We start from the raw sequence: 12,258 nt of genomic DNA, 5'->3' as shown, positions 1-12,258 counted from the left end.
TTCATGGGCTGGGTGGGTGGCAGCAGCAGGTCCTGGCATGCGAACCACCTTGCCAGCACAGGCAGAGCCCTCCACCCCCTGCCCCATCTGCCCCACACACAGACCCCACCGTACCCACTCCCCCCTCCCAGCCCCTGCGGGTTCCCCCGGCGCCCTGCACACGCAGCCCGGCACAGAGCAGCTCCCGGGTCCTGCCTGGCCCTGGCCCTGGCCCTGGCCCTTCCCTCCAGCCCGCACCGCCCGGCCCCTGCGCGGGAGGCAGGAGCCCGGAGCCTCCTCCGCAGCCGGCAGCTCCGGGGCTTGCTCGGGCCTCCCCCTGCAGCTCGGCCGCGACGTGCTGGGATCCCTGCCCCGCGTGTCGCTGCGGGCACGGGCGGGCATCCTGCGGCGGCTGCAGAGCGGGAGCTGCTGCCTGGGCTGCGGGGCGGCAGTGCGGGGCATTGTATGCAATGAGATCCGCCCTGCGCCCTCGCCCTGGCAGCATGCTCTGGGCACCCGCCGCGCACAGCGCACCTTAGGAAAGGCGTGCATTATAACTAAGTTGCAAACTGTAGCGGCAATGACTCCACTTCGTGCCTGGCTTCCGCATTGTTGCAAGATGCTTCCCGCCGCCCCAAGGCTACCTCCGCCGCGACGTGGCTCGGGCCGGGCAGCGCGGACCCGCCGGCCGGGGGCACGCGCGGAAAGCTGGGGAGAGGCGCCCGGGACACCGGGGGGCTTCCACGGGAAACTGCCCCCGCGGGGGCACGGGGGAGCCGGGCGGGGGCAGGAGCGGAGCAGGGAGGCGCTGCCGGAGGACCGCCCCCCCGGGCAGGAGGGGACCCAGGACTCCGGGCCCGCTCTCTGATTGGCCGGGGGTGCAGCCCTTTCCCCTCCGCTCCCCTGCTGCTATTGGCTGAGCCGGGAGGAAGGGGCGGAGATCCCAGGAATCCGGGCCTGAAGTCAGGACAGAAGCTGGGGGGGTGCAGGCTGCAGCTGGGCTCCTCCCACCCCTCCCCCTTGGAGCCAGCCCCCGCCCCCAACGGGACCCTAAGGAGCCCCCAACTCCCCGGGCCGTGCCTCAGTTTCCCCCGGCTCAGGCCCCGCTCAGGGCTGAGATCAGGCTGGGATAACGGGACAAAACCTGCTTCATATTGCCCCCAAACAGCTCTGTGCCCCGGGGACTCTCCTGAGGCCGCGATCAGGGCGTTTCCAGGCCCGGAGCACAAGTTTTGGGTGTCCGCCACCGACCGCCAGTCGCCCCGGCCTGCTGAACACGCTGCCACCTACACCGTGAGTTGGGGCTGGGATTACTGGGCGCAGTCCATTCCGGGTCCCCCAAAACACAGGTCTGTGTCCCCGGGCACTCTCCGCAAGGCATTTGGGCAGGCTCCCACCCCTCTAAGCTGGCCCACAGACCTTGTGGGGTGGGTGGCAGGGGTGGTTGGCACCCCAGACCCGTCAGGAAAGGCCCTGTCAAGCTTCCTTACAAGAGTCCCCCAGAGGTCAGGACCTGTGTTGCCGGGGCTAAGCCTGTGCAAGCCAGTGAGGACATCAGGGATGGCCCTGGGGGCACTGAGGGAGCCTGCTGCCCCTGGCCCGTGTGATTGCCTCTGTGCTGCTCACTGGTAGGGGGGACTGTCCCTTACTGCATCCCCCATTGCTGAGCCTGGGGCGGGGGACTTGTGAGGAGAGGCTGAGGGCCCTGGGCTTCTTGAGTCTGGAGAAGAGACGGCTGACGGGCAGTTTGACAGCAGTGGGAGGATTGCACACCCCCTCCAGGCACCAAGGCATCTGAGACAAACAGATCAGCTATCACTTCCCCTCCAACAACCCAGGCATCACATGCACACGCACACACACGCACGCGAAAGAGCCCTGGCATCCAACACACAACCCCCTCTCCCCAAAGAACCCAAGTTTCTGACAGTCATGCACACATCTGCATGCCCCTCATGTCTTCCAGGCTGGGACTCGGGGGGGTATCCCCGAAGCGGTTGCCACCACAGCCAGCAAAGCAGCTGCTGCAGCAGGAGCCGATCCAACACTGGGGCAGGAGATGATGCAGACCATGCAGCCTCCTTCTGAGACCAAGATCCCTTTGGACACCCCCCAGCTGGCACTGGGACATCACCTCCCCACCCCACAGACCTGGCGCCAACGCTTCCGGGGCCTCCGCTACCTGGATGCCAAGGGCCCGCGGGAGGTTTGCAGCCGCTTGTGGGAGCTCTGCCAGCGCTGGCTGGAGCCCCATCGCCACAGCAAGGAGCAGGTCCTGGAGATGGTGGTGCTGGAGCAGTTCCTGGCCATCCTGCCCCAGGAGATGCAGAGCTGGGCATGGGGGTGCAGCGTGCAGACCTGTGCCGAGGCCGTGGCCCTGGCTGAAGGATTTATGTTGTGGCAGGAGGAGAACGAGAAGCTTAAGGTGAGACTATTTCACCCTGATCATGGATGCTGCTGTCCCCATTTCCATGTGCTTGGGGGATGTTCCCTCCCTGCCCCATCTCTCCCACGTCCCAGGTCCCCAGTATCACATTGATCTCATCCTCAGGTCACAGTGAGTGTGAAGGTCGAGGAGGTGTCCTCAGACAAGATGCCGTCCACTGCGGCACTGCAGGACACTGGTGATTCCTGGCTGGAGCAACCCAAGGCCCATCGTGTGGACAGGCCTGTGGAGGAGTCAGGAGAGAGGGAAACCCTGGGACTTCGGAACAAGCCACCTCCTGTCCCCAGAGAGGAGCCCCTGCCTCCCCAGGACTCAGGTGAGAGACCAGATGTAAGGGCCGGGTGTGGGGCCGGGTGCCGGAGGGGCTGTGCTGCATGCAGGGGGAAAGGCTCTGTCATGCTGCAGATTCTCCTGAAACAGGAGACCTGGGAGTTGTCAGCAGATAAAAGCTCCTTACATTGGTATGGAGCGGTGGCTCAACACTGTCCACAAGCGGGAGGCACCATCCCTTAGTGCAGAAATCTCTGCCAGAACATGTTGGTGCAGTAAGTGCTCCAACAGATCAGCAGCTCTTGTTCTCCCAGTGATCCTGGAAACACTTCATAGATTTCATAGACATTAGGGCTGGAAGGGACCACAGAAGATCATCGAGTCCAGCCCCCTGCCCCAGGGGCAGGAAGTCAGGTAGGGTCAAAGGATCCCAGCAAGATAAGCATCCAAACGTTTCTTAAGAGTCCAGAGTAGGTGCTTGCACCACCTCTGGAAAGAGTCTATTTGAGGCTTTGGGGGCTCGGACAGTAAATAAGTTTTTCCTTGTGTCCAGCCTAAAATAGTCTTGGAGGAGTTTGTGACCATTAGACCTTGTTATCCTTTGGGGTGCTCTGGTGAACAGGCGTTCCCCCAGATCCTGATGCACACCCCTGATATATTTATAGGCTGTCACCGGGTCCCCCCTGAGCCTGCACTTCTACAGGCCAAAGAGTCCCGTGGCTCTCAGCCTCTCATCATAAGGTCTGTTCTCCTGCCCTCTGATCATGTGCATGGCTCTCCTCTGCACTCTCTCAAACTTCTCCACATCATTCTTGAATTGTGGAGCCCAGAATTGGATGCAGTACTCCAAATGCAGCCTCACCAAGGCTGAGTACAGTGGGAGGATATGCTTGAGAAGCATCCACGGATGCAAGCCAGAGTTTTGCTCACTTTACCAGCTGCAACATCACGTTGGTAGCTCATGTTCCTCTTGTGGTCCATCATGACTCCCAAGTCCCTTCTGGCCATGGTGCTAGCAAGCATAGCACTGCCAAGCCTATAAGCATGATGCGGGTTCTTTTCCCCGAGGTGAAGCACCTTATATTTTTCCACATTGAGTGTCATCAGGTTTGTATCTGCCAACTTTCTAAACTTATCCAGGTCAGCCTGGATCACCAGCCAATCTTTGGGTGTGGACACTCTACCCCAAAGTTTGGTGTAATCGGAGAACTTGGCCAGCACGCTTCTGACACCAGTGTCTACATCGTTAATAAAGATGTTAAAGGGTACAGGCCCAAGGACGGAGCCTTGGGGGATCCCATTGGTCACGGAGCGCCATGATGATTCACTTCTGTCGACTACCACTCTCTGGGTCCAACTTCGGAGCCAATTCCCCAGCCATCAGACTGTGGTGTAGCCAAGCCCGCAATTGGCCAATTTTTCCATGAGGAGATTATGGGACACCAGATCAAAGGCTTTTTTTAAGTCCAGATATATGACATCAGTCTCTTCTCCCTTGTCCAGGTGATAGGTCACCTGGTCATAGAAGGAGATGAGATTGGTCAGGCAAGACCTACCTACAACAAACCCATGCTGACTATCTATCCCTCAGGATGTTGCCATGAACCAGTTTGTCAAGAATAATCTCTTTGATAATTTTTTCCAAAATCTTTCCAGGGATTGAGGTCAAGCTGATTGGCCTGTAGTTCCCCAGATCTATTTCCCTCCCTTTCTTGAAGATAGGTACCACACTGGCCTTCTTTCAATCTTCAGGTTCTTCACCTGACTGCCACAAGTTCTCAAATATCCATGCTAGTGGCCGAGCTATGATGCCTGCCAGCTCCTTAAGTACCCTGGGGTGTGAATATCGGGAGCAGCTTACTTGCAGGTATCCAGCCTCTCAAGGTGTTCCTTTACTTGGTCTACAGCAATGTAGGGTATAAATTCACCCTCACCCTGGCCATCCCACATCATGTTAGGCAGGGCAGTCCCTTTGGGATGGTGGAAAAACTGGCGCAAAGTATCCATTAAGCAGGTTGGCTTTTTCTGGGTGTCAGCTGTCAGATGTCCCATTTGGTTTAGCAGGGGTCTAGTGTTACCCTTGCTTTTCTTCCAACTCCCCACATATCTGAAAAAGGACTTTGTATTGTCTTTGATATGTGTAGCCAGTTCGAGTTTGGTTGCAACCTTGGCTTTCCTGGTTCACTCCCTACAGGTATGGGCCAGTGCAGATTACTCCTCCTTTGTGGTGATTCCTGTCTTCCATCCTTTATAAGCCTCTCTTTTTAGACATAGGATGCCTTGCCCTGGAGTATACTGACCTTGCATTTCCCCTCCCCTCCCCTTAGCATGTGGATGTGACACAGTACCAGCATCCCTCGAGCTTGTTCCCAGGGAGCCGTGTCCCTGCTGGCTCTGCATGGTGTTGTGATGACCATCCCAGGATGACACAGAGTTACTGGGCCTCATCTCCAGCCTCGTGCCCTTGACAAGAGCTGTGGGATGTGGAATCAACCTTCTCCCCGCTCTTCCACAAACTGAAGCCTCTGTCTGCCTTAGTGCCAGACCAGTATAAGAGACTAGCAGGGCTTTCCCCGTGCCCGCAGCCCCAGCGCTACCCTGCGTGCTCTTCCCCACCCGCAGGTGCTGGGACCCTGAGCAGCGCTGAGCAGAAACCTCCTGGAGAAGAGCCTGTGAAGCTGGAGCTGCAGAGGACTGGCCCAGGGGGACTGGAGGAGAGGGGCTTCCTGACACCTGAACCGGGCCCAGTGCAGAAGGGGCACAGCAGGCTTCCAAAGCAGAGACAGAGCCTGGAGGTGAGCAGGGCACCGGGCGCAGTTGGGGGAATGCAGCTGGGGCAGAGTGCAGGAGGAGCAAGGGGGGCTGTAAAAAATGAGGGGAACAGAGACCTGAAGAGCATCAGGCCTGTGGTGCCGAAGGGTGCAAAAAGTCCAAGCTGGCATTAGCAGGAGCTCCCTCCCAAGTGCAGATACCAGGGGTGCTGGCACAGGAAGGCCTGGCGAGAGTGCGTGGAGACGGGGCTCCCTGCCTCCAAAAGTGCTGGCCCGGCTGCCTCAAAGGACCAAGCTGACAGACCATGATGAGCTGGGCTGAGGCCGACACGTGAGCTCCCATGTCCACAGCTGCATCCACCTCATGTGTGAGCTGAGTAATGGGGGATGTTGCAGCCCTGCCTGTCCTGGCTCAGCCTGCAATGAGCTGTAGTGCAGAGTGATTGCAGACAGGGCCGTGGGGCCGGGAGCAGCTGGCCCAGGAGACACTGATGGTGCAACGCTTGTGCCCACAGCTCCGGGAGGTGTTTGAGGACGTGGCAGTGTATTTCACGCGGGAGGAGTGGGAGCTGCTGGAAGAAGAAGACAAGGTGCTTTACTGGGACCAGATGCTAAAGAATTACCAAGCCCTCGTTTCCCTGGGTAAAGTTCTTGCTGCTTTGTGAAGCTGTGTGGAGTCTGACAATTCATAGTCACCTCCCTGTGTTTCAATAGTCTCATCATCATGAACTTTGGTCTGGTGGTTTAAGTCTACTTCCTCCCCATTGGTCTGTTAGAGCTCAAACCTCTCACATTTCATATTGATATTCCCTCCTTCATTTGATCCAGCCGCCTTCACTTGTGTCTTCCCCATTCTTACAACTCCTGGTGCTTCCATGCTCAGCATTTGCATAGTTGTTTAGGCCAGAGCTGAGCAGATCATCAAGTCCGACCCCCTGCCATGGGCAGGAATGAATCCTGGAATCAAATTACCTCAGCTAGGTGATTGTCTAACCTCCTTTTGAAGACCCCCAGGGTAAAGCGAGCATCACTTACCTTGGAAGTTGGTTCCAGGTCCTAGCCGCCCTGACTGTGAAGTCGCGCCTCCTGATGTCTAGCCTGAACCTACTCTTAATCAACTTGTGGCTATTGTTCCTTGTTACTCCTGGTAGTGCTCAGGGGACCAGGGCCTCTCCCATTGCCTGCTGGTCCCCCCTGGTAAGTTTATAGATGGACACCAGATCCCCTATCAGCCTTCTCTTGTGGAGGCTGAACAGGTTCAGGTCCCATAGCCTCTCCTCGTAGGGCCTACCCTGCTGTCCTCTGATCATGCAAGTGGCCCTTCTCTGGACCCTCTCCATGCTGTCCACATCCCTCCTGAAGTGCGGCGCCCAGAACTGGACGCAGTACTCCACCTGTGGTCTGACCAGTGCTGCATAGAGGGGGAGGATCGCCTCCTTGGACCTGCTCGAGATGCATCTGGATGCACGACAAGGTGCGGTTAGCCTTACTGATCTGATGCAGTTAGCCTCACATTGGTGGCCCATAGTACTGCACCTGCGGCCTGACCAGTTCACCGATGACACCAAACTTTGGGGTAAAGTGTTACAAGAAACAATGGCCACAAGCTACCAGAGAGCAGATTTAGATTGGACATTAGGAAGAACTTCTTGTAACCCCCGGGGGTGCCTTGGTAAATAGGAACTTCTTCACAGTTCGAGTGGCCAAGGTCTGGAACGGGCTCCCAAGGGAGGTGGTGCTCTCCCCTACCCTGGGGGTCTTCAAGAGGAGGTTAGATAGGCATTTAGCTGGGGTCATCTAGACCCAGCACTCTTTCCTGCCTATGCAGGGGGTCGGACTCGATGGTCTATTGAGGTCCCTTCCGACCCTAACACCTGTGAATCTATGAAACCTGCATCCAAGGATTTTGTGACCTGATCGTAGAAGGCCACCAGGTTGGTCTGACAAGACCTGCCCCTAATGAACCCATGTCGGTTGCTCCTGAGCATCCTCTGCTGGTCCCTCGCAGATGTGCTCCTGGATAATCTTCTCAAAGAGCTTCCCCAGGATCGAGGTAAAACTAATGAGCCTATAGTTACCTGGGTCCTCCTTCCTCCCCTTTCTGAAAATGGGGACCACATTGGCCCTTTTCCAGTCCTCTGGCACCTCACCAGAGCACCACGAGTGCACGTAATAGCCATTCCAGGGGCCCTGCTACGACCCCTGCTAATTCCCTCAGCCCCCTGGAGTGAAGAGCATCATATCATGATTTTCTTCATGTTTCCTTTGCAACATGATTTTCCTCTGTCTTGTCAGTGTGTTCATACCATCTTCAGTTCATTGTACATAAATGAATCAAGAGCTTTCCTTTGAGGATGAGTCTGATTTCCGTCCTCTGTCCTGTTTGCTCTGCAAACACATTTAACAATCCTAGCATGCTCAGTTCTGTGATGTCTAAATCTCCTTTCTCCTTCTTTGGAGACCCTGGCTTTGCTGTAGTTACGTTAAGACCTGTGCTCTGAAGCTCACTCTGCCATTCTCAAAAGTTTTCTTGTCTTCTTCCTAAAATCCCTCCCCGGATCAGATGCCCATCACTGAGATCAAAAGAAGTGGGCTAGGTGCAGGGCCTAGTAAGAACCAGTTTTCATTTCCGAGGATCCCTAATACCAGGGCTTGTTTTGGCTTGCGCTCAGGGTTGAGGTACAGGCAGTCCTCGACTTACAATGTTTCGAGTTACAAGGTTTTGCACTTACAATGTTTAAAAATGGACACCCTGTTTCAACTTCATCACATCAGTTTCAACTGTACAACACTTGATCCAATGCAATGCCACACCAGCGAACAAGTTCACTGCATAGCTCATCTCCCTGGAGAACATCTGTCCAAACTTCCTTGGACACTTTCTTTAAGAAAGCAGATAAGACTCCAGAAAAAAAAACCTGTAGCCAGGACTTCTGAGAAGACTCCAGCCAAGAAACCTGCAGAAAGTCCAACCAAGATTTCAAAAAGTCCAGCAAAGTCACCACAAAGAAGTCCTTCCAAATCAATATGATTGCTATTTACAATATAAATACATTAAAGTATTTCATAGATTTCATAGACATTAGGGCTGGAAGGGACCTTGGAAGTTCATGGAGTCCAGTCCCTGCCCCAGGGGCAGGAAGTCAGCAGGGGTCATAGGATCCCAGCAAGATAAACATCCAAATGTCTTTTGAAGGCGTTCAAAGTAGGTGCTTGAACCACCTCCGGCAGCAGTTTATTCCAAACCTTGGAGGCTTGGACAGTAAAGAAGTTCTTCCTTATGTCTATCCTGAAACAGTCATGGAGGAGTTCGTGACCGTTCAACCTTGTCCTCCCTTGGGGCGCTCTGGTGAACAGACGTTCCCCCAGATCCTGGTGGTCACCCCTGATAAACTTATAGGTAGCAACCAGGTCACCCCTGAGCCTGCGCTTTTCCAGGCTGAAGAGTCCCATGGCTCGCAGCCTGTTGTCGTAAGGTCTGTTTTCCTGACCTCTGATCATGCGCGTGGCTCTTCCCTGGACTCTCTCAAGCTTCTCCACATAGTTCTGAAATGTGGAGCCCAAAACTGGACGCAGTACTCCAGCTGTGGCCTCACCAAGGCCGAGTACAGCGGGAGGCTGACGTCCCGGGATTTGCTTGAGAAGCATCTATGGATGCAAGCCAACATTTTGGTCGCTTTCCTAGCTGCAGCATCGCACTGCAGGCTCATGTTCATCTTGTGGTCAATCATGACCCCCAAGTCCCTCTCATCCATAGTGCTAGTCAGTGTAGCACTGCCGAGCCTATAAGCATACTGCAGGTTTTTCCTCCCAAGGTGGAGAACTTTGCATTTTTCAGTGTTAAACACCATCAGGTTTTCGTCCACCCATTTGCTGAGCCTGTCAAGGTCTGCCTGGACCACCCTCCTGTCCTTGGGTGTGGACACTTTACCCCAAAGTTTGGTGTCATCGGTGAACTTGGCCAGTCTGCTTCTGATACCAATGTCCACATCATTAATGAAGATGTTTGTGAGCATGTAGGGTGATCTTAGCCTCTTCTCTCCCTTGTACCCACCTGCCACGACTTGGATTTTGTAAGAAAAAGGAAGGAGCTTTGATGTTTATGATTGATAAATGCCACCCTGATGTTAAATGCTCAAGGTGAGAGCTTATTTTCCAAAATAACGGATACAATATCAAAAGCCTGGCCGATTACGTCATTGGCAAGGACATCCTGCATTGCAAGTAAAGGGAGCTCTGTATTGCTACTTCAAAGATACATTGTAACTAAATAGCTTCCACCACCAATTACTTCATTAGTGCAGTGCCTTCTTTTGCGTCTTTTATTCTTTACCCACAGCTTGTGTTGAGAGCAGCCCCCTGCTCCTCTCATCTAGTTCGTTCTGTAGTTTTCTAAGCAGTTGTTGCCCCAGCAGGGTCAGGGACTTCTCTTAACTCCTGCCTCCCCGTGAATTGTCTTGTAGACAGTCTCTCATCTACGCATGGGCAGAGCTGCTTCCTGATGCCTCAGGGCTTTCCCGCGCTCACCAAATGCAGCCCAGTTCCCTGGCCAGTCGTCCGTCTTGCATCTGACCTGTCTTCTGGAGTCCAAACCTCACGGCTCTCTCCAGGATCACAAGTCAGAATCCTTTTCACTTCTTCTATTTTCTTGGGATCTTGATTAACCCCGTGCTTGTCTTCTTGTGCCCGAAGGCAATCAGTCAATGTCCCGATGCCAGCTTTCTCTCTCATTTTTTGTGGGCTAATCACCCAATCTTCTCTCAGGTGTGAAATTCCTTCCACCTGGCAGGGTGCATTCACTGGTCGCTCTTCCCTGAGCTTGCCTATATAACAGGTCTCCTGACTGAGTCCCTGTTACAATGTTGAATATTATAAGCCCTAAGACAGAGCCTCGAGGGACCCCACTGGTCACAGGGCACCACGACAATTGACTTCCATCGACCACCACGCTCTGAGTCTGACCACGGAGCCAGTTCCCCAGCCAGCGTATCGTGGTGTGGCCGAGGCCACAGTTAGCCAGTTTTGCCAAGAGGTGATCATGGGATACCAGATCAAAGGCTTTTTTAAAGTCAAGATATATGACTTCTCTCTTGTCCAGGTGATAGATCAGCTGGTCATAAAAGGAAATGAGATTGGTCAGGCAAGACCTACCCGCAACAAACCCGTGCTGGCTCTCCCTCAGGATGTTGCCATCAGCCAGTCTGTTAAGAATGGTCTCTTTGATGATCTTTTCTAAGACTTTCCCCGGGATAGAGGTCAGGCTGATAGGTCTGTAGTTTGCCAGATAGACTTTCCTCCCTTTCTTGAAGACAGGCACCACGTTGGCCTTCTTCCAGTCTTCGGGCACGACACCAGAGCGCCACGAGTTCCCGAAGACCCATGCCAGGGGCTGGGCTATGATGCTCGCCAGCTCCTTGAGTACCCTGGGGTGTAGGTTGTCAGGGCTGGCTGACTTGAAGGTGTCCAGCCCCTCAAGGTGTTCCTTCACGAGGTCAGCATTGATGGGGGGTAAGGCAGGCCTTCCCGTCCCATAATGGACAGGGACATCCCATGGGACTGGTGAAAGACTGACGCAAAGTACCCGTTTAGCAAGTTGGCTTTTCCCTGGGCGTCAGTTGTCCCATCTGGTTTAGCAGGGGTCCGATGTTGCCCTTGCTTTTCTTCCAAGTCCCCGCATATCTAAAAAAGGACTTTTTATTGTCCTTGATACTTGTAGCTACTTTTCCTGGAATTACACTGATAAGATAGATGTTATTCATCCATAAGAGTATCCAATAGCTCTTCTGTTGGTAGCTTGAAAATAGTAAAAAAATTATCTTTCTGCTCTCTAGTACAGTAAACTCTCCGGTAACCGGCACCGTACAAGCCGGCATGCTCCACTAACCACCATGCCGGCTTGTAAGGAAAAGTGAAACCAGAAATGCCCACCACGGCACTTCTAGTTTCTCTGAGCCCCCATGGCCTGGGGCAAAGCAGCCTGCACTGCCGAGCCCCCATAGCGCGGGGGCAAAACAGGTTGCACAGGGCCTGCCTCCCTGTCCCACGGGGCCCGCAGGGACTGCGGGAGGGGTGACGATGCCGCGGGAGGGGCAGAGGGATGCCCCAGATGTGGAGGGAGAAGCAGCAGCTGGGGCCACTCAATTAACCAGCATATTTTGTTATCCAGCATCCCCCATTCCCAGGGGATGCCGGATAACAGCTTTTACTGTACATCATGGATCACTGCATCTCCATGCCCATCCCTGGCTAATGTCTTTTCTAAGTCAGAGTGGTTGGTGTTTTGTTTCCTATTACCATCCCTCCACTACAAGCAGTTCTTGACTTCTAATATTTCGAGGTACAATGAACAGCACTTACGTCGTTTATAAATTGACACCCTATTTCAACTTTCTGATGATGTAAGTTTTGACTCTACAATGCTTGATCTGATGCAACACCATGCCACTGAACAAGTTCGCTGCGCTGCTTATCTCCCTGGAGAACATCTCCCCAGACTTCCTTGGACACTTTCTTTAAGAAAAGAGACAAGACTTCTGAGAAGGCTCCAACCAAGAATCCTTCAAAAAGTCCAGCAAAGCCACCTCAAAAAAGTCCTTCAAAATCAATATAATTGACATTTTCAACATAAATGCATTAATGTAGCTATAGGCAGACAAGGTTCCTTGGGTGAGTCTGATATCTTTTATTAGACCAACCCAAATAGTGTAGCTTAATGTAGCTATGTTACTCAGCTGTAATTTTATTGAGTACAAAATTCTGGGTTATTTTTGGTGAAAATAGGGTATTGGGCCT

At 53.9% G+C, this 12,258-nt stretch overlaps 1 protein-coding gene across 1 annotated transcript in view; it reads left to right on the top strand.

Moving 5' to 3' along the window:
- Positions 1-924: 924 nt before the first annotated feature.
- Positions 925-12,258, top strand: part of LOC106737336 (zinc finger protein 708-like) — a 52,623-nt gene continuing 41,289 nt past the window's right edge. Inside the window, exons 1-3 of the mRNA XM_059727740.1 lie at positions 925-1,272; positions 1,946-2,404; positions 2,531-2,741. Coding sequence (XP_059583723.1) covers positions 2,039-2,404; positions 2,531-2,741 — 577 coding nt within the window. The 5' untranslated portion in view covers positions 925-1,272; positions 1,946-2,038. The remainder of the gene's footprint in view (positions 1,273-1,945; positions 2,405-2,530; positions 2,742-12,258) is intronic.

This window comes from Alligator mississippiensis, chromosome 1, assembly GCF_030867095.1.
Source record: "Alligator mississippiensis isolate rAllMis1 chromosome 1, rAllMis1, whole genome shotgun sequence".
Taxonomy (NCBI): domain Eukaryota; kingdom Metazoa; phylum Chordata; order Crocodylia; family Alligatoridae; genus Alligator; species Alligator mississippiensis.
Note: the sequence above shows the minus strand (reverse complement) of the source record. Positions and strands in the feature narration are given on the sequence as shown.